The sequence below is a fragment of the Osmerus eperlanus genome, chromosome 6, assembly GCF_963692335.1.
Source record: "Osmerus eperlanus chromosome 6, fOsmEpe2.1, whole genome shotgun sequence".
NCBI lineage: Eukaryota > Metazoa > Chordata > Actinopteri > Osmeriformes > Osmeridae > Osmerus > Osmerus eperlanus.
In genome coordinates, this window is record NC_085023.1 from 1751057 (window position 1) to 1772846 (window position 21790).

General features: G+C 42.2%; 5 protein-coding genes and 1 long non-coding RNA gene across 11 annotated transcripts in view; 5 read left to right on the top strand and 1 right to left on the bottom strand.

Annotated features, from left to right (window-relative positions):
• thbs2a (thrombospondin 2a) overlaps positions 1–3011 on the top strand; it is a 49808-nt gene extending 46797 nt beyond the window's left edge. The window contains exon 24 of one of the 4 annotated variants that reach the window (XR_009930588.1): positions 1516–3011. Coding sequence is in view for 1 of the 4 variants with exons in the window: in XM_062462962.1 (XP_062318946.1) it covers positions 527–534 (8 nt within the window). In the remaining 3 variants the exon portion in view is untranslated. Of the gene's footprint in view, positions 1–526; positions 674–1515 lie in introns of those variants that run through there. The other 3 variants (XR_009930587.1, XM_062462962.1, XM_062462959.1) reach the window with 3 other exon arrangements.
• The window catches only part of LOC134021879 (uncharacterized), a 317808-nt gene that overhangs the window by 15287 nt on the left and 280731 nt on the right, over positions 1–21790 (bottom strand). The gene's annotated exons all lie outside the window — the stretch shown is intronic.
• LOC134021877 (histone H2B-like) lies at positions 7068–7680 on the top strand. Its single transcript, XM_062462963.1, has one exon. It carries the CDS (start codon positions 7079–7081, stop codon positions 7451–7453), a length of 375 nt encoding a protein of 124 aa, XP_062318947.1. The 5' UTR covers positions 7068–7078; the 3' UTR covers positions 7454–7680.
• On the top strand, positions 9936–10706 carry LOC134022712 (histone H1-like). The gene is made up of 2 exons (XM_062464463.1): positions 9936–9939; positions 10083–10706. Exons 1-2 carry the CDS (start codon positions 9936–9938, stop codon positions 10697–10699), a joined length of 621 nt encoding a protein of 206 aa, XP_062320447.1. The 3' UTR covers positions 10700–10706.
• On the top strand, positions 12339–12787 carry LOC134021872 (histone H3). The gene has a single exon (XM_062462949.1). It carries the CDS (start codon positions 12377–12379, stop codon positions 12785–12787), a length of 411 nt encoding a protein of 136 aa, XP_062318933.1. The 5' UTR covers positions 12339–12376.
• LOC134021853 (uncharacterized) lies at positions 16438–19841 on the top strand. 3 transcript variants are annotated; one of them, XM_062462929.1, is made up of 5 exons: positions 16438–16550; positions 18033–18207; positions 18551–18865; positions 19051–19140; positions 19510–19841. In XM_062462929.1, the coding sequence occupies exons 2-5, from the start codon at positions 18144–18146 to the stop codon at positions 19683–19685; spliced, it is 645 nt and encodes a 214-aa protein (XP_062318913.1). In that variant the 5' UTR covers positions 16438–16550; positions 18033–18143; the 3' UTR covers positions 19686–19841. The 3 variants fall into 3 exon arrangements, with proteins under 3 accessions (XP_062318913.1, XP_062318915.1, XP_062318914.1); XM_062462930.1 differs by having other exon boundaries at positions 16474–16550; positions 18027–18207; XM_062462931.1 differs by lacking the exon at positions 19051–19140.

The window sequence follows — 21790 nt, forward strand, 5'->3', positions numbered from 1 at the left end:
GTACGGTTCCAATCCAAAGAACACAAGTCACCAAGAACGCCAAAAATACCCGGAAGTGTTCTTGATCCGCCCCTTTTATCGAGGATGCATCGGATGGTGACTTGGTCAGCGAGAACGCATCTGATTTCCCAGAAGTCATTGCAAGTACACACAATCTTCTCCGTCCTTGCAGTCTTTCGAGACCGTTCTCGCCAGACGCTTGGCAAGAACGTTCTTCTCAAGAACGCAAGTACATTCTTTTGAAGAACGTTCTTGCAAGCGTCCTTGCGAGAATGGTCTTGCAAGTCCGCAAGGACTTCTTGGAAACCAGAAGCGTTCTCGCTGGTCAAGTCACCATCCGATGCATCCTTGATAAAAGGGGCGTGAAGCTCGGCTCTCATCTTTTCCAACAGAAGTCTGCTGTAACCATAGCTTTCATGTCTTCAAATGTGTTTATACCAGTGATTGACCCAATGACCCATCCACCTCTCCCCCTTTCTTTCCCCCTCTCCCTCTTCCTCTCTCCCTCTCCTTCTCTCCCCTTCAGATAACTGAGCTGGGTGGACCATGCTCCTCTGTCTCCTGGATCTCCACATCTTAACTCCATCTTTCAGCCGGACACAGACCTGTCTGCTGTGCTGGGACAGCCATTCGACAGGTTAGGGTTTGCCCTGTCTGTCCTCCAGGGTTAGCTGTGTCTGTTCTCCAGGGTTAGGGTTAGCTGTGTGTCCTCCAGGGTTAGCTGTGTCTGTCCTCCAGGGTTAGGGTTAGCTGTGTCTGTTCTCCAGGGTTAGGGTTAGCTGTGTGTCCTCCAGGGTTAGGGTTGCTTTAAATTCAGTCTAGTCACATTACGTAACTTCGTTCTGTGGTAACTACAGTAGCTAGCTAGCCCGGCTGGAACTCCCTATCGTATCGATAGATTAGCAGACTTTGAGTAATATAATAAAATGTTTTTTACACATGTCAACGTTTATGTCTATTGAACAGTTTTGTGATTTGTATACAAGTTGTATTTTGATCGATGTTGCGAGTACGTAAACCCAAGTCTGCACACTTGGCCATGACAACTACAACAGTGACTTTAGAGAACTACATTTTACATTAATCTGTTTGAAACGCCCCCGAGCGTGGTGAACTGTGGGAAGGCGAGCGATGGCAAGCGATTTGCGTCGCTGCAGTGGACACGCACTGTTAGGGTTAGCTGTGTGTCCTCCAGGATTAGGGTTAGCTGTGTATGTTATCCAGGGTTAGGGTTAGCCGTGTCTGTTCTCCAGGGTCTTGGAAGACCAGACTTTCCCTTAGAAGTGACATCACATCTCAGTGGACTAAGAAAAGACAAATAACTTAACGCTGTGTTCGACATTGTACATTTCTTTTAATCCTATTTTTTCTGTTTTACATTTTTCATTTTAGCTCACTTTTCCAACTGTCAGTCTTAGTGAATACCAATATTTGAGTTTTAGGAACAGATAAGGGACATGATCCACACATTTGAACTATAACTTAAGGTTATACCACAGACCAGTGATGTGGCAGATTATAGACTGGTACCAAAGACCAGTGATGTGGCAGATTATAGACTGGTACCAAAGACCAGTGATGTGGCAGATTATAGACTGGTACCAAAGACCAGTGATGTGGCAGATTATAGACTGGTATCCGTTCCCATCATTCTTAATGCCTCTGGAAAGTTCTTCAACCCCAAGGCCTTTTTACAGCAACTTACTCTGGGAACAAGATGTTTATACTAAGTCTGTATTATACATTATTTTTTTGTAAATTATTTATGCTATCGTTTTTTAATGTTTATTTTTTTCCTTGTTTGTTTCCCTTTTTGCTGAAGTTTGTAAATACTTATTTATTTGTTTACACTGATATAAAACAACTATTTGAAATACACCTGAAATTTGTGCTAAATAATATCCAAGCTTTGCATCATAACTGAAAGATGGGGTCAGGATTGATATGCAGGACTTTGCAGGCAGTGCTTTTGTCACCATGAAGTGGTGAAGTGTGGAGTTACTACACACCATGACCGGAGCAGATCTGAAAAGTCACATGAATGAGTGTTTATGCTGAGTTAGAGAGTCATGTTTAGGTTGTGTAGTGTTGTATGTAGTAGTGTGAGGATGTCTGTCCACAGGGCCACAGGCTCAGAGTGAGTCCACAGGCCTACAGATCTATTCCTCGATGTGGAAAGTGTGTTTTCTATATATGGAAGGATTTTATTGTAAACGTGTCTTTCCTACATCAAGGATGGATATTCAGGACTTCCTGTTTCTGGTCTGTAAGGTTGAGATAACAATATTATCACAAGAGGGAAATGTGGATTAAATGGGACGGTAACGTTGCACCTGTACACCTGTAGCACAATAACCCCAGATTAGCTCAAAGCTAACTGTAACTGTTGCTCCTTCAAACAAACGGATAAGCAAACGATCATTAAAAAACAAGTTATCACACAATTTGTTGTAAAAATAAATGTAATTAAATGAAATTATACTAATGACAACCAACTAAGCAAATGTTAACTAAGAAGCCATCCTCCATTATGCATTCAATTAGCCAAAGTTAGACACAGTTAGCCATTGTCTGTGTCCCTGAGAAGTAATGACGTACTACCACAACATGTGCAAAGGGTCTTGGGTAATGGACGGACGTCTCATCCTCCATACTAGTTTCTACTCAGAGAACCCGCCAGACCCACAATGCTGTCACTGAATGCCATCACTGAACTGACATAACATCAGAGTTAAAAAAACACATTAATTACATGGATCAGGCATTCAGAAAAAGTATGAACATATCCGTTAGTATAGCAGTTGTTGTCCCAATACATCAAAATATGTTAGCTTGTTCTGTTTTTTGGGGGTTTTGCAATGCACAAATGTACATTGTTTTTGATATACATGATGCACGTGTTACATTTTCTAACAACCCTTTTTGTAAGTGGTAAACATTAAAAATGTATCTTGTTTAATGAAACAATCTCATGTACATGATCAAATTATGTTCTATAGGGAATAAACATTTTGTACATTATCTGTTTGTTTTCAGAAATGTAGTTCAAAACAGCAGAATAAGAATTCTGTTTATTGCCAAGTAGGATTACACATGAGGAATTTGCTTCGGTAAATATAAAGAAAGATTAAATAAGTACTGTAGTAAAAAGCATAAATATAAAATACTAGAGGGTACAATTGAAATTGTGAGGTGTGCTTGAGTCGTTTGTTCTCAACACCACTGAAGGCCACAACAAAGAGGAAAGACAACTTTATGGATACAGATCCATTCTATGACAACAACCTTAATAGATAAGCATGGACACACTGACACTCGTCACCATCTATATCTATCGATCCAGACCAAAAATATGACTAATGCACAGACCAGCACCACAAAGGCAGGATGATAAAGCATGCTTTCACTCACCAAGGCTGAGAGCTCACTTGAAGAGAAAGGTGCCTTCTTTTGTATGCTAACCGTTAGCCACTTTTTCTTCAAAAACCACTCCACGTTAAACCTGCGGTTACTTTTACCAGCAGTTTGAGCGATGATAATATCGTGGCTGATGGGCACCACCAAGTCGCTTTACTTCAACTTTCTTCTCCAAATTAAGGGTTTATAAGTGTATATATAAGGGTATATAACCGGTGCTCGAGTATGAAATCCATTTTATTCATTATCTCAAGTTAGTGAAGCTAACAAGCTAACTAAGACAAGCTACCCTCCTCGCTCTTCTTGCCGACTAATGTTGGCGCCAGACAGACAGAAAGCCAATCAGGTCTGAAATACGAAATGACGCTGTAGTGGGGCTACCGGCTCTCTGCCCCACTTGGCATCAAATTTGTGTGATCTACATTGATGGGTTACACATTCTGAGCATGCGTATTAACACTTTCACACGTCCAATGTACATTGCATTGTGAGAGAGGGGCTAGCCCCACCAGAGCCCCACCTTCACGATTAGCCTTTGGCCTACTACTGCGAACTCGAATCGGCAGAACGCAGTCTGAAGCAGCAAGGCAGGGACCAATGAACATTAAATAAAATCTTAACACAAATGATATGCAATTTAGGAAGATGCTATATTCATAGATAAGAAATTATAGGAAGTAATCTTCTAGAAATAAAAATAACATAATTTTGTTGCAGTTCTTTTTGTTGAGGTGGGGCACTGCCCCACCTGCCCCGAATGACCAGTCGCCATGGTGCAAAAATTGACGGATTTTTAAGGGTGGGAAGATAAAAATAGAAATAATATATAGCAGTGTGGGAACATTTTACAAAATTTCAAACAAGAAATGCTGTTGTGTGTAATACATGCAGGGTGGAACTTGCTTTTCATGGGAGCACAACTTGCATGTTGGAGCATTTAAAGGGGAAACATTCCGGCACAAGACTAAATGTAAATGAGCTTTTGAAAAGGTATCGTTGGTTATTATGATTGTAGTAGAGCTATCAGGGATACAGTCAACCAATTATACTGCATGAGGGAGGGCCGGGCCAACTCACACTCAGAAGACGACGAGTAGTCGAAACTCGGAGGAGAGCCATAACAAATCAATGCATTTTTAAAGACATACTGGTTAATGTAAAATATGATTTCATTTAATAATTCAATTCAAATTGTTTTCACACCTATCATAGTCAAATTCATAGTTAAAACATTTATTTTTTAAAGAGCCGTTCGGGAGCCAAAGAGCCAAATGAGCCGGAATGCCCATCACTAATCTCAGCCATCCCTCAGTTCTATTTCGTGGAGCTTCGCCCCATAGGGGAGCTCTGCTCCTAATGGTTTGCCCGCAGCCAATGACTGAAGATCAAAATGTATCCGCATCTGCCTCACACAAGGGGCCCTATATAAGGGGGTGACAGCTACCACTCATCCTCCCCCAAAAATCAGCACGTGTTGTATTGAATTGGTGATTGAAGGTTTCTATCCAAAAAATAAAATTACATTCTACCGCTCCCAGGAGAGACCAATGCAGGTGCAGTTTAGTGATGGGCATTCCGGCTCTTTTTCGTGAGCCGGCTCGTATGGCTCAGCTCACCAAAAAGAGCCGGCTCTTTTGGCTCCCGAACGGCTCTTTAAAAAATACATGTTTTAACTATGAATTTGACTATGATGGGTGTGAAAAGTGACTAAATTATGAAATGAAATCATACTCGACCGTAACCACATATCTTTAAAAATGCATTGATTTGTCATGGCTCTCCTCCGAGTTTTGACTACTCTGTGACTGTGTGTGAGTTGGCTCGGCCCTCCCTCATGCAGGATTGACAGGAACAGAATGTGAGGATGATTGTGTGCGCCTTTAAGCCTACAAGTATTTTTTTGTTGTTCTTTGAATTAGTCAATTATTTTAAATACAATTAAAATTCATTATTTCATAATAATTTAGTTTTTATAGGCTGTATTAATCTATTAAAAATAGAGTCGGCTCTTCAGATATGCGAGCCAGCTCCCGACGTTCACCTTCAAGAGCCGGCTCTTAGAGCCGGATCGTTCGCGAACGACCCATCACTAGTGCAGTTTCTTGGATGCCAATGGGCATTTTTGCCTTGTGTCATGGGACCTCGGCATGCCAGGGACGGTTTGGTGGACTCCCCTGTCTGTCAGTCGTGCGCTGGTCTCTTCGTTTCGGAGAGGCGGCTGCGCTACGACTTTTTTCAGGTGGAGGAGCCCCTCGAGGATGTTGTCTGCTCTGCTCTCAGATGAGGAGAATTGCTGGCAGAGCGATGAGCAACAGCGTGGTTTTGCATCGTCACCTCACCTCTGACTGTCTCTCACAGCCATGAGAGAGGCGGACAATACATCCCTCAACGCTCCAGTGGCTAGCGAGGGTTTGTTTGGACCGGTTGTGGCGTCAGCCTCTGAACGCTTCTTGCGCCTGGAAGAGGAGAGGAAGCACTAACTAGGGCATATGCAGAGGAAGCTCAACGCTGCTCCCTTTCCTCTGCTTCCGCAGGTTCATCTCAGCAGGACCTCCTGCTGTCTTGGACCTCCACTTTATTCTCCCAAAGAAAGACAAGTGTTCCATTCAGTGCCTCTTACGGTCTCGACAGGTACAGAGCTGAGCACTCGTATTGTTGTCTTTGAGTCAACAGACCATTTTAACAATGTCAAAGAAAATATTCCAAGATGGCGAGTCCTTATACAGAGATTACTACTTAAATTGCCACCATATTTCTTATTTATTAGATGTGAAACTGCATTTTAGTGGCTTTCCGGCAAAAGTGCCTGTGTCAATTAATTAAGAGACGCGTGGTGTGCTTAAAGTATTCCTGGAGAACGTCATCCGTGATGCCGTGACATACACCGAGCACGCTAAAAGGAAGACCGTACGGCTTCGGCGGTTAAGACCTCAAGAATATCTTTTAAGAGCCTTTGTAAGAGCCTTTGTGTGACTGATCCATATTCCGGGTGTTCGGTGTCTAAATTTAGTGGAGCCTTGTGAAATGAATTGTATGTCTAAAATGTATCCTCGATGAAGAAAGCACAATGAACAACACAATAATTTCGTCCGCAGTGTTTTGCGCATTTGAACTTCGATTCAATACCAGTCTAGTAAGCCATTTTAGGCTAATAGAGTACCCAAAATACTGACAATTGCTGAAATACTTTCGTTCAATTTGAACTGTAGTTCAATTTTCAACTGTTTATAGGCTACTTGGGCTATGGCATCTATAAATGTGTTTCTGGTTAAACTACGCGGTAAACTGCTGAGGGAGTTCGGCGCAACTTCCTAGTTTTGAGTATCCCCATCTCCTCCAAGCAAGCATACAGCAAACATTTCCGCTGTGACATTAATGATTGATGAAGATGATTGGCTGAGGATTTTTCAGTGTAAAAAGGTTTCTAATATTTCCTTTCAGTTATCATAATAACTGTAGATTATGATTACTGAAGGGAAAGGGGGGTCGGTAAATCCCACGCACGCGCAGTAGATTTCAGTAGCTCTCGCGAAAATCACATTCCAGCTGAGTGCAGCGACTAGCAGGAGGCGTGCCTCAAAATTAGCATGTCTCCTGCTATATATACCGGGTAACCAGTCAGCCCTCATCATTCGTGTCTGAGAAGTACCGATACCTGACAATGCCTGAGCCAGCAAAGCCCGCGCCCAAAAAGGGCTCTAAGAAAGCAGTTTCCAAGACCGCCGCAAAGAGCGGCAAGAAGCGCAGAAAGTCTAGGAAGGAGAGCTACGCCATCTACGTGTACAAGGTACTGAAGCAGGTCCACCCTGACACCGGTATCTCCTCCAAGGCCATGGGAATCATGAATTCCTTCGTCAACGATATTTTCGAACGTATAGCCGGAGAGTCGTCTCGCCTGGCTCATTACAACAAGCGTTCAACCATCACCTCCAGGGAGATCCAGACCGCCGTCCGCCTACTGCTCCCCGGTGAGCTGGCCAAACACGCCGTGTCCGAGGGTACCAAGGCCGTGACCAAGTACACCAGCTCCAAGTAAACGGGCTCCTTCAAATTCACCCCAAAGGCTCTTTTAAGAGCCACCCACTGCTCTCTAAAATTGAGAAAGGTCCATCACGTTTCCTTTAAAATGTCTTCCTGTATTTTATATGAACCAACTCCTGACCTCTGAACGGGGACAGGTTAGTCTACTCTTTACAGCCGAAAGCGTATATTCTGCAAACCAAACAAATACGACAGTAGTGTTTCAATATCTTAAGCACAATACAATAGTAACATCTCGATTCCTCAACAATCTTGACGTTGTCTACAGTATGTGCCTGTGTAGCCTACGTTAATATGGACAAGTGAATTAGATATAAATTATCGATACATTTTCGTATCAGATCATTCATTCATTGTATGTAAATATTCAATACGTGCATACAATGGCTTTTTATTAGTAACCACTTTTGCAGCTGTAGTTCATCACGTTGCTGCAATGTCATCGGGCGCGCAACTTCAGCGTCCTGTGGAAAGGCGCGAATGGAGACAAATATCTGTACTGTTCTCTCTACTTGTTGTGCTTCCTAGCGTCAACATAGATTCAACAGCGAGCCAAACTCCTTTTTCAAGAGCCAGGAAAATGAGCCTTCTTGCTCCTTTATTGACTATTAGTCAAGCTGACAACATTGAAACGGAGTGAAACTACGAAATAAAGAGAAAGTAGAAAAATGCTTAATTATGAAATACATACTTAGTCAGGTCCATAAATATTTGGACATTGACACAATTATCATCATTTTGGCTCTGTATACCACCACAATGGATTTGAAATGAAACAATCAAGATGTGCTTTAAGTGCAGACTTTCAGCTTTAATTTCTGGGTATTTACATCCAAATCAGGTGAACGGTGTAGGAATTACAACACATTTTATATGTGCCCCCCCCTTTTTAAGGGACCAAAAATAATTGGACAAACTAACATAATCATAAATCTAATTGTCACTTTTAATACTTGGTTGCAAATCCTTTGCAGTCAATGACATCCTGAAGTCTGGAACCCATAGACATCACCAGATGCTGGGTTTCGTCCCTGGTGATGCTCTGCCAGGCCTCTACTGCAACTGTCTTCAGTTCCTGCTTGTTCTTGGGGCATTTTCCCCTTCAGTTTTGTTTTTAGCAAATGAAATGCATGCTCAATTGGATTTAGGTCAGGTGATTGACTTGGCCATTGCAGAACATTCCACTTCTTTGCCTTAAAAAAACTCTGGTTGCTTTCGCAGTATGCTTCGGGTCATTGTCCATCTGCACTGTGAAGCACCGTCCTATGAGTTCTGAAGCATTTGGCTGAATCTGAGCACATAATATTGCCAGAAACACTTCAGAATTCATCCTACTGCTTTTGTCAGCAGTCACATCATCGATAAATACAAGGGAACCAGTTCCATTGGCAGCCATACATGCCCACGCCATAACACTACCTCCACCATGCTTCACTGATGAGGTGGTATGCTTTGGATCATGAGCAGTTCCTTCCCTTCTCCATACTCTTCTCTTCCCATCATTCTGGTACAAGTTGATCTTGGTCTCATCTGTCCATAGGATGTTGTTCCAGAACTGTCTTCCTGTTTTTGAGACTCACCAATGGTTTACATCTTGTGGTGAACCCTCTGTATTTACTCTGGTGAAGTCTTCTCTTAATTGTTGACTTTGACACAGATACACCTACCTCCTGGAGAGTGTTCTTGATCTGGCCAACTGTTGTGAAGGGGTTTTTCTTCACCAGGGAAAGAATTCTTCTGTCATCCACCTCAGTTTTCCGTGGTCTTCCGGGTCTTTTGGTGTTGCTGAGCTCACCAGTGCGTTCTTTCTTTTTAAGAATGTACCAAACAGTTGATTTGGCCACACCTAATGTTTTTGCTATCTCTCTGATAGGTTTGTTTTGATTTTTCAGCCTAACGATGGCTTGCTTCACTGATGGTGACAGCTCTTTGGACTTCATATTGAGAGTTGACAGCAACAGATTCCAAACACAAATACCATACTTGAAATGAACTCTAGACCTTGTATCTGCTCCTTGTCAATGAAATAACGAACTCCCTTTATGAGGGAATAACATACACCTGGCCATGGAACAGCTGAGCAGCCAATTGTCCAATTACTTTTGGTCCCTTAAAAAAGGGGGGGCCACATATCAAATGTGTTGTAATTCCTACACCGTTCACCTGATTTGGATGTAAATCGGGAGGACAGACCTGCTGATGTAAATAATACACAGGGTCTGTCCTCCCGATTTACATCCAAATCAGGTGCCTTGTGAGATTATGTGTCTTTTAGATCTAGTCTCGCTGGGGGTATATCTGGCCTCGCTCGCTCCGCCTAAACCAATAGGAGCAGAGCTCCCCTATGGGGCGGAGCTCCACGAAATAGAACGATAGTTAATGGAGGTAACTCCAGTTCTATGAGTGGAGCGGAGCCCCATAGGGCTGCAGGCCCAGCTCGACTTATTCAACCCGCCTGTATTAATACTTTTGGGAGGATGAGTGACGGCTGTCACCCCCTTATATAGGGCACCTGTGTGAGTGACAGGTGTGTGTATATTTTGATCTTCAGTCATTAGCTGCACTAGGCAGCGGGTAAACCAATAGGAGCAGAGCTCCCCTATGGGGCTCCGCTCCACTCATAGAACTGGAGTTACCTCCATTAACTATCGAAGTCGCTCCAGCTCCCGCTCCAGCCAAGGCACCCAAGAAGAAGGCGGCAGCCAAGCCCAAGAAAGCTGGACCCAGCGTTGGCGAGCTGATCGTCAAGGCGGTGTCCGCTTCCAAGGAGAGAAGCGGCGTGTCCCTGGCAGCGGTCAAGAAAGCCCTGGCGGCCGGCGGCTACGACGTAGAGAAGAACAACTCCCGCGTCAAGAACGCAGTGAAGAGCCTCGTCACCAAAGGAACCTTGGTCCAGACCAAAGGAACAGGCGCTTCTGGCTCTTTTAAGATCAACAAGGAGGCGGAGGCCAAGGCAAAGAAGCCCGTTAAGAAGGTCGCCGCTCCGAAAGTCAAAAAGTCAGTCGCCAAGAAACCCGTTGCTGCCAAGAAGCCCAAGAAGGTGGTTGCGAAGAAGCCCGCGGCTGCCAAGAAGTCACCCAAGAAGGTTAAGAAGCCCGCGGCAGCCAAGAAGGCGAAGAAGCCCGCAACACCCAAGAAAACAGTGGCCAAGACCCCCAAGAAGGCAGCTAAGGCAGCGAAGCCCAAAGCCGCCAAGCCCAAGGCGGCCAAGGCAAAGAAAGCAGCGCCTAAGAAGAAGTAAATCTTCGTCCGTGTCTGTGTCCGTATCACAAAAAAGGCTCTTTTAAGAGACACCCACCTCTCCTGAAAAGCGCATGTCCATGTTGTGCCCCTGTACCAAACACTTTCACATGCATGATGGTGTTTCATCACGCTCAGTACATTTGTAGCGTGGGAGTCTTTGGAACTTTATTACAGGCCACTTCTGTTGCAACTTAAATTACCTTGGTCTCAAACATGAGCTAAATCTCAGGGACGTCCAATATGACAACAAAGTAGCCAGCCCGTACCAGAGGTAGAAGTGATACTTGTTACGAGTCCGCCACAAATCGATCATAAGATACAAAGAGCAAATGAACCCGTTGCAATGGCATTTCCCATTTGGCATAGTCTAGCGAGAAAACCATATGACAGATGAAGAAAATGTATGATACAGCTAGCTAATTTGAGAAATAATCGTTGCATGAGACTTTTATTTGTGAAAGTGCTTCGTGTAACTGTAGCGCTGCACACAATGGCGGAGCCAGGGGGTGGCCGGGGGTGGCCACGGCCACCCCCCGTAGAATCTCGGCCACCCCATTGGCCACCCCAAGCACCACATCAGAGCGGTTAAAAGTTTTGACGGCTGTGGAAAAATGCGGAACCTTTCTCGCACCGCTAGTACACTGTCGGACCCTTTAGCCACGCGCAGCGCGCACACATCCTGTATTTGAATTAAACGGCTCAAGCATGGCCTGAGAATGCCTGTTACCACCTGACGCTTCGACCGGCACCTGCGGCTAAGTGAAGAAACGCAAAACAGAAAGGTATGATATCATAATGGATGTTGTTTTTGTCTTCTAATAACTGTGACTATCCCACCCATGACTATCTATTTTGCGAAGTTTAGAAGCAAGCTAGATCGGAGGAGAACATAGTAAACTGTTAAAATTGCTATATGCTATGCTGTATTTGATAACTACGTTGCCAGAACGTGTTATGATTGTGTCAGGTATATACAGTATGCATTTTGGATAGGTGTCATTAAAGAGGGAAAAATAATGAAGAGGAAGAAGGCAGACATAGCGTCCTTCTTCAGGGCAAGTGGAAAGAAGACAGCTAAGGCAAAGAATGAGGATGAGATGGAGAAAAAACAGGCAGAGAGTGAGGATGAGGAGCCCCCAGAGAGCAGCAACTTAAATGGACCTCCAGGTATACAGTATAGAGACTCACATATAGTACAGCTTGATATGATGTTATCTTATTTACAATTGGCTTAAAGTGTGTCTATTCATATACAGGTCAGGTTGAAAGTGCAAGTATGAATACAGAATAAGTGTATTCTTTTTTTTCACCTGAATTCCGAATAATGTTGAGATGTTTCCTATATGTGTCTAAAATAGCTCTGCATCGCCTGGTGAGACACATGCTTGCCACCCAAAAATTATCACTGGCCCCATCCTGGCCACCCCAATGGAAATTCCCTGGCTCCGCCACTGGCTGCACATAAATTGTGCTTCTGCTATTAGCAGCGTGCACATAGTTGCTTAGTTGCCTAACATAGTTAGGCACATAGTTGCCTAACCCTAACCCTAACCCAGCGTGCACACAGTCTGCTCGGGAGAGAAGTCCAATCAGCGGACGACAAGCCGACCATATATACTTCCTTATCCTTTCTCCCAAGACTTACTTCAAACTCGTCGACAAAAAGACAAGTATCATGGCAAGAACCAAGCAGACAGCTCGTAAATCTACCGGTGGCAAAGCCCCGAGGAAGCAGCTCGCCACCAAGGCCGCTCGTAAGAGTGCGCCAGCCACCGGTGGCGTGAAGAAGCCCCATCGTTACAGGCCCGGGACTGTGGCTCTGAGAGAGATCCGTCGTTACCAGAAGTCCACCGAGCTGCTCATCCGCAAGCTGCCGTTCCAGCGCCTGGTGAGGGAAATCGCCCAGGATTTCAAGACCGACCTGCGTTTCCAGAGCTCCGCTGTGATGGCTCTGCAGGAGGCCAGCGAGGCTTACCTGGTCGGTCTGTTCGAGGACACCAACCTGTGCGCCATCCACGCCAAGAGGGTCACCATCATGCCCAAGGACATCCAGCTGGCCCGCCGCATCCGCGGAGAGCGCGCTTAGACGTCCGTGATCATGTGATCTCTAAACCCACAAAGGCTCTTTTAAGAGCCACCTCACTGTTTAAACGAATAGACAAATGTTTTCCTAGTCAAATCGTCTTAATCGTACGTCCTGTAATGTTAATTTTTTATAAACAGAATTTGAGTACTCCAACTCCCTTATAAAGCATAAGTGGAAAGATAACAATGACTAAAATGGGGATTAACTGAAATAACTATTTCACAGACTTTCCGATCAGAAGGTGACCCCAACTGTAGCACACTTTGCTTGGCAGAACTGTCATTTAAAATTGCTCAGCGTGACTCAGAATATATCATTATTATATAACGCATGCATATTTAATCCAAATACAATTATTACTATTCTGGCTGACAGTGTATGGCCAGCTGCCCCATATTTCCAATTAACATAGTCTGCCTCCACATATCCAGGCTTATACATTTACATTTTTTAGTCATTTAGCTGACGCACTTATCCAGAGCGAAGTACAGGGACATTCCCCCGAGGCAAGTAGGGTGAAGTGCCTTACCCACACACACACCGTCATTTGGGGATCGAACCAGCAACCTTCTGATTACTAGCCCAATTCCATAACCGCTCAGCCACCTGACTCCTTAGACTGTGGCAGACTGTGGCTGTTTGAAGGGCTTGGACAGTAGCAGACTGTCTGTTTGAAGGGCTTGGACAGTAGCAGACTGTGTCTGTTTGAAGGGCTTGGACAGTAGCAGACTGTTGCCGTTTGAAGGGCTTGGACAGTAGCAGACTGTGGCTGTTTGAAGGGCTTGGACGGTAGCAGACTGTGGCCGTTTGAAGGGCTTGGACAGTAGCAGACTGTGGTCGTTTGAAGGGCTTGGACAGTAGCAGACTGTGGACGTTTGAAGGGCTTGGACAGTAGCAGACTGTGTCCGTTTGAAGGGCTTGGACAGTAACAGACTGGCCGTTTGAAGGGCTTGGACAGTAGCAGACTGTGGCCGTTTGAAGGGCTTGGACAGTAGAAGACTGTGGCCGTTTGAAGGGCTTGGACAGTAGCAGACTGTGGCCGTTTGAAGGGCTTGGACAGTAGCAGACTGTGGCCGTTTGAAGGGCTTGGACAGTAACAGACTGGCCGTTTGAAGGGCTTGGACAGTAGCAGACTGTGGCCGTTTGAAGGGCTTGGACAGTAGAAGACTGTGGCCGTTTGAAGGGCTTGGACAGTAGCAGACTGTGGCCGTTTGAAGGGCTTGGACAGTAGCAGACTGTGGCCGTTTGAAGGGCTTGAACAACGTTTTTTTCAACCCTGGGGGCACCAGGCAGTCATCCCCTGAGTCTTCCAGTGGGCCTGAATACACCCATGGCAACAATATTGCACCTATAACATTGGGGAAGCTTGAAGGAGAGGATGAAGTAATATAGAGGCTTTTCAACATATAGGCTACTTTAAACAATGAAAATACTTTATACAATTGAATAAAAAGTATCCTTGATTCTTTGTGTTTCAAGATGACCTGGAAAACTGATGATAATATTCAGGTACTGTTTTGGAGAAAGTCATAACCTTCATATTTCCTGGCATAGTTGCCTTTGCTAAACCTTTTGAAGTCACCAACCCTGTTCAAGAATGTCCCACATGCAAAGACACACAGAGATGCAGACAGACTGAACAGTGTCAAGGCTTGGCTGCAGTGAGTTTGCTTTTTTGTGAGTAATTCCAGCAGTCTACATAGTCTAGGCCTACCTACATAGACTGCAGTCTACTACCCTCCTTTCTACTATTATAGTCTACTAATCTCCTTTTTACTACTTTCTACTAAGGATGATAGGATGCTCTTATGTGTTAATTGCCACCCTTAAGAGTTGCTAAAGTGTTTTCTATATATATATATATCTATATATTAAGAATGACAATAAAATCTATCTAGATAAACTATGCTGAGCCTGCTGAACCTATACCTCTTCCACAGACACTGATCATGGAAGCATTACTTCTGTCTCTGAAGACCCTTGGGGCTGGTGGGATAAACGCTCTTTGTATAATCTGAGCACCTTCACCACAGGGTTGTCAAAAAAAAGATACGCCATAATTTATTGTAACTTGTCCAGACGCTCTGCTTAGTTTCTAAGGCCTAATTTTATGTAAATTAACTAATGGCTTTTGAAAACTGTTAAAGTGGCATTATTTCTTAACTTGTTTATTTAAATTAATACATTCTTTGGGGATGAAAAAACACGTAAATTCTTTCATGTCTGCAGTTCAAAAAGTCTGCCCTGAAGTTTCCGAACACCGACTTAAGTGCTTTGCGCGCAGGAATTTACTAGACGGAATTACGTAAGATTGAGATTCTGTTTCTGCCTGTTAGAAATCATTTGCAACACATCTTAATTTAGCTTGACTTTTATCCTGCCACGGAGCAGGCTACTTCAGAAGTATACATTACCTTGGTTACGTAGCTAGAACTAGAATAAGGATTATGTAATCTTGCAGCCTCCCTGTCCTGAACCACAGAGAGAGATTTAGACTCTCTACTTAAGGACCAAACTCTGTACCAGTCTAAATTTTGCACTAGTTGAAAGAAACTTGTATTAGTATCATGAATTCTCTCTACATTTCCAACATAGATAGATATGTGAAGTTACTTTGTACAATTTGGTGTTGATGGCCAGCCTCCTCCTCTCTCTGGCAGACAGCTGGGGGGGCTTCTGTTGAGGGGGACGGGGCACCGGGTAGGCATCGCCCATGGGGTCTGGGCAGGGAACAAACAACAACGTCAGCTACGACGACAACTGGACACTTCGGTGATGGCGCTCTTGTTGATTATCACCAGCAACAAGTACACACAATACTTTAGTGAACTTAATATAAAGCAACCAATTCAAATGTCAAATACTTCTATATATTTAGAGACAAGAAGAAATTATATACAGACAAGTCATCATATTGATATCTGATCTTGGTTCTGACCAATATGGAATTCAGCATTTATAAAACATGGAATCTCAATTTTAACCACAACTCAAAGTTGATAAAGAACATTCCATGTGTTAGAGTTCAGTCCATGTGTTGATGAGTTTGTACTTTATGTACACCCCTCTCCACCCCTCAGTCAGAGTGGAGGGATCTCTTCTGAGGGAGGCACCATACTCCTAGGGAAGAGAGAAAAAGGTTCATGCTGTGAGGAGAGATACATTTAAAAATACATTGTCACGCTACAAATGAGGAGCAATTCACAGATCAGTTTTCCTCTCACACTATCTCTGCCCCATCTGAGCCACAAGGGGGCGCAACAACTTACAAATCTAGCAATGTGCAGACTTGTTTTCTCAAATGGAAACATGTAGACACACACAAACTCATACACTTACCTTGTGCGTTTTAACATTTATTAAAAAATTTTGTTTTACAACCACTTAGTAACATTCAAGAAATAGGGTCTAATCCATTTAGGAATATAAAGGAACATGCTTCTCTGGATTGTGTTCAACTCGTTCTATTACATCAGAATTGGAGATTACTGTGAACATGAAACTTGAAACTAGGTATGTTAAAATGAACTGAAGTTTTGGTTGTCATGAACAGTAAATGAATGTACTTAAATCCAGTAGAAACATGCTGATTCAGAGGCAGGTCACAAGGCCTCATGCACCCAGCCAGCATCATCTCCTTGTCACTCCCTCTTGGCCTCAAAGACCTGAGAGCACCACAAGTCAGAGTTGTAGTCAGTGTGAACAGACTGTCTATGATCAATCATGTCCTCAGTTCTCATAACTCTCACCTGTCTTTATCTGGGTAAGTAAACACACATATAATGGAATATATAGATAATGTAAGCTTTGTCAATGGAGAATGTATGTTGAGGAAACATAAATTGAACGTGAGATTTCACGCTGGTGCTATTGGACTATATGGTGCACTGGTCAGATGAATAGATAGTATTAGCTGTTACTGCTGAAATGTAGTTACAAGACTTCTAGACAGTTTCAGTGGTTCTTACAATATCTTACTGCTTCTTTTGTGCAAACCTGTAGCATCAGAAGCTTCAGAGCTGAAGCAGAAGGCTGTCCTGATAAAAACTCCCGACAAAATGGTTCTCATTGATTGTGAATCTCAAAATGTTCCTTCGAGCTACGTGCAGTGGTACAGTCAGAAAGACGGAGAGCCTTTAAAAAGGGTCGCGATTATTGCAACCAAAGATCTGAGAACACCGGAAATGCAAAAAAAGAATAAAAATTGGATCACCGAGCCTGGATTTGACCAGGTCTCAGTAGAAAAAGCAGGAAATAACTACGCTCTAAAGATTGTTAATTTAAAGATAAGACTCTGCTACCTACTATTGTGCCTACTCGGATTATCACAGTGCAGACGACATTGCACATCCTGTGACAATAACTCTCTTTACAGGCACTTTGCTACTGCTGCCAACTGTTTGGGAAATGCAGTAGGGATGAACATTTCAAGCAGAAGTGTTTATTGATTATCAGTGGGGGAAGTCCTATAGTTAGCTTCACAGGAAGAGTAACTATGGTGGAAAGGGGACTTGCAAGTGTGGAGGCAGGATACTTTGTATTTATTCAGATTTGCAACAATACCTAAATTCATTGACATTTTGCCTGTTGCACGGTTTGGTGAGAACCAACTAATTTAAATGGAATTCTGTGGAATTACAATTCACTGCATGTGTCACACATATCTAGCTTGTTGGTACCATAACTGGCTAAAGCAGTGTTTCTGAAAGGTTGTTGTTGTGTGTGTGAATGAGAGGACCCTAGGTCAATCCCTGGAATGGGAATATGAGGACGGAAGCAATATTAATGAGATGACACGTCACACATTCCCCCACTTTGTTACTGGGGAGACATTATGGTGTGTAAATGATTGCAGAGGTCTTTCTTACCACACCCATCTGCTATCAGACTGTTCAGTGCATCCTCTGTCTGTCTGGAAATGATGGACCTTGTCAGCTAGGTGGGTGCTAAAACCTACAAACTGCACAGGAGAGGAACATTCTCAGAAAGTTACCTGAATATTTCACACATACAGTAGCAGGGTGGTTCCTGTAGTCTTCCTATAATGTGCCATAACGTCAGGGCTAAAGAGGAACTGTGAGAACCACAATAGATGGAGGATTGTATTTCATACTGGCTCCTTGTAAAGGCTTGATTGTATGTACAGGATCTGTACCATCTACACAGAGAATGGTTCTACCTCCTACTGACTGTGAATAAGCTTCACTTGTAACGTTTCTGTTGCTTGTGGTCATTCCAGGCAGAGCTTGATTGGTCCCCACCCAACCCTCTTTCTTCATCCAGCCCGTCATCCTTGGACCCTGTTTGGCCACTTCAGCAGCTACAACCAAGCTTGCCATGCAGACTTTTTGACATCATGTATGTCACTGTGGAGAACAAGGTGATGGTATTTGGCTCAGGTACAAGACTCATTGTGACAGGTAAGATCTCATTTCTGTTTTAATGCAAGTTTCTTTCTCTCAACTACAATAGTTTCAATCATAACACATACCCTTGAGTATATTATGGTTGTTGCATTAATTAATAAATAACAATTACATTTATATGTTCGCTATGACATTATCATAACTTTAGTGACTGGCATCTAGATAACTATTTCAACTACCATAACTGAAAGTTCAGGATTGAGCTGTTTGTCATAATAAAATGTCCATACTTTTTGAGAATGTACCTATTGTAGTATAAAATCACATTGTTCTTTAAATTAAATGTCATCAATTCCTAATGAAAATGTTTACACCCACAATTGTATTTATTTATTAGATAATGAAGTCAAATCACCGAAAGTGACCATCTACCCAGCATTTACACATCAACGCAATGGGAGGACCATCGTGCTGTGTCGGGCCAGTGACATGTTCCCAGACTTGGTGAGGTTTTCATGGAAGATGGAGAGAGAAGACGGCCGGTTGGTGGAGGTGCCTGAAGCAGAGAGAGAAGAGCTGGAGCAGAGGGAGGACGGGAGAGTGACTAGTGTGATCATCATCAAGAACCAAGAGGCAAAAACAAAAAAGTACAGCTGTACTGTAAAGCATGAAGTGTCCAATGTTGAAGACATTCCAAAAATACACAAAAAAGGTTTCTCTTCATTCCATTTATGTAGCTATTTTGAAGTCTCTAAAGTTAATAACACAAAAAATAGACTCACCTAAAAATATTCATCCGTTCCAATTAAATGTATATTTTTTTGTTCTCAAATTACTTTCTATCTGCACAGCTATCTGTCACAGAATTATAATAATGTTCTGGCACATCTGTCTCAGAGGAATCTTCTTTTACCACGGCTGCATCTGCACCAACCTGTCCACCCCAGAATCATACACACGTCTCTCCTGCCGTCCTCGTCCGTGATGGTAAGACACATTTACTATACCTTGTAAACTGTTTATTAATAGTCAATGCATAATTATTTTTGTATGTCTGTATTTTAATAGCACATCTTTTTCACGTAATAATTATGCTTAGATGGATTGATGTAACTGCTATTGGCTTTTATTTCATGGCTAGTAAAAATTAAAAATATGTTAGAATACTATTTATTGAATAATTTTTTACCAGTACATTTCAAGTGCTTTTGTTTCTTAATAAATCTTACTAAAAGGGTATGAAATCCATGATCACCATCACATTAATCTGTATGTCCCTTATGTTGCCTTACGAGAAATATAATGATTTGTCAGTAAGGGTCAATGTATGGTATCATTGTTTTGTTTCCTTTCCAGAACTGTTGCAGTCCATGTGCAGTGTGAACCTGGCCTCTCTGGTTTACACTGTGATGATAGTGAAGAGCTTGGTGTACTGCTGTGGGCTCTCCCTCCTGCTGCTCCTCAGGGACAAGAAGGGAAGTCCACCCCACACCTGGAGACATGATCAGTCCACCCCACACCTGGAGACATGATCAGTCCACCCCACACCTGGAGACATGATCACTGATCTGTACTGTAATTAACGTGACAATTCATTTAGAGTCTTAATTCTGTTTGTCAAAAATATTTTATGTATTTTTTTCTCTTGACATGTTATACAATAAATACAATAAAATAAATACAACATTTTAGAATTAATAGTCAGTGAATATATGTGCATTAAGAGTATATACATTAAAAAACTCACTTAGCATTTAAAAGTAAGACACTGGAAAATATTTGATTAACGAGAGGCCTATACGTATCTGCCTAAAAGGCTTATATTACCTGAAACAACGTAGAACAAACAGAGTTCTAAAAAACAAGAAACATTTAACATCAAGCTTGATGTTAAAGTTATACTTAAGACCATGAAGTATCTATCCATGCTGCTGGCTGTTAGATCCCGCTCAGCAGAATGGTGAAGAGACACTGCAGACTACGACGTCCCTATCCATGCCACTTTCTTATTTTATTTATTCATTTATTATAATTGTTTTGTACAATACATCCATTGAGAGCATACTGACTGGTGGCATTACAACATGGTTTGGCAACAGCACTGCCCAGGACAGGAAGACACTACAAAGAGTGGTCAAATCTGCACAGCGTATTACAAGGACTGCATTACCATCCATTCAGGACCTTTAGAGCCAGCGCTGCAGGAGAAAGGCCAAGCGGATCATTTCTGACCCTAGTCATCCCTGCCACAGTCTTTTCTCCCTCCTGCCTTCTGGAAGGCGATACAAGAGCGTAAGGTCCCGTACCAGCAGATACAGGGATAGTTTTTACCCACATGCCATCAGGATGCTGAACTGTCCTTGAAATATCTTTTTGCACTACAATTTTTATTTTTTATTTTTCTATGTTTTCTGCTCTTTTTCTCCATTCTCCAGTATTTAATTTATTTATTTTCTAAGTTGAACGGAAATTGAGCACAAATAATTTCATTACTGATATATGCGGTTTATGAGTATATGATAATAAATATTGAACTTGAACTTAAACTTGAACTATCCAAGGGAATAATTTAAATTCATCATGAAATATAATACTGCTTGAATACTTATATGAAAATGTTTCTTTTTATTTCCTGAACATATGCTCTAATACTTTATAATAGTTCAGAAGTATACAGTTAATTCAGCTTTTTTAATAAACATGCCTGAGCAACAGGTGTTACCTATGCATAACTTAATTATCTTCAAACAGCTGTTTACAATTGAAGGAATATCAAAAGATAATATTTTACAATATAGAACATTTAACAACATAACAACATGTTAAACAAAGGCCTGTGACATTCTTAGGTAATGCCACTAGATGTTCAAAACAGTTTTCAGGTGATTTGTCTAAAAGGAGTCTTTGAAAGTCAGCACTTGTTTGATGTCATGTACAGTAAAGTGCATACATTGTAAATAAGCCTATTTAGATATCTTATTGTACAGCTTAATAGCAATACAATATTAAATAAGCGATGCTACTACATATGCTATATATATTTCTACATACAGGTACTCGGATTAGGAATTATTATTAGGAATTAAAATTACTGTAATTAATGAAACCAAAAAATTATAACCTCTTTTTATGAAGCTGTCATGATCCGAAAACTTTAACTTTTCAGTTTCCTTTATGGCACATTGATTTGATGGGATGCAGGTACATGGTATGAAGATGTGGTGGACAAGTTTAGGGTTTCTAATTAAGATGTTTCCGACTGAAACACTCTGAGGCAGTTTAACCGCATCTTGATCAACAGATTTGTTATTATCATTATATAGGCACTATTTTTTTGTGTGTGAAACACTATAAGCATAGGTTAAAGCGTGTTTTGTTTACACCCATAAACGTGCTTGTGTTTAACCAAAGATTAGTGAGTGAGATTGAAAATGCGACATGAAAATGCATACGAATGATCTGTCAGTCAAACTGTGGTTGAACTGCCTCAACATGTTTCCAGGAAGCCACGTCTAATAAGCTATTGCAGTGAAATGACAGGCTGTGTTCTATACATGACACATTGTTGCAAATTATATACATTTAGAATCTTAATTATTTTAAAAATACTGTATTATTAAGTAGTGTCTGAATGCTG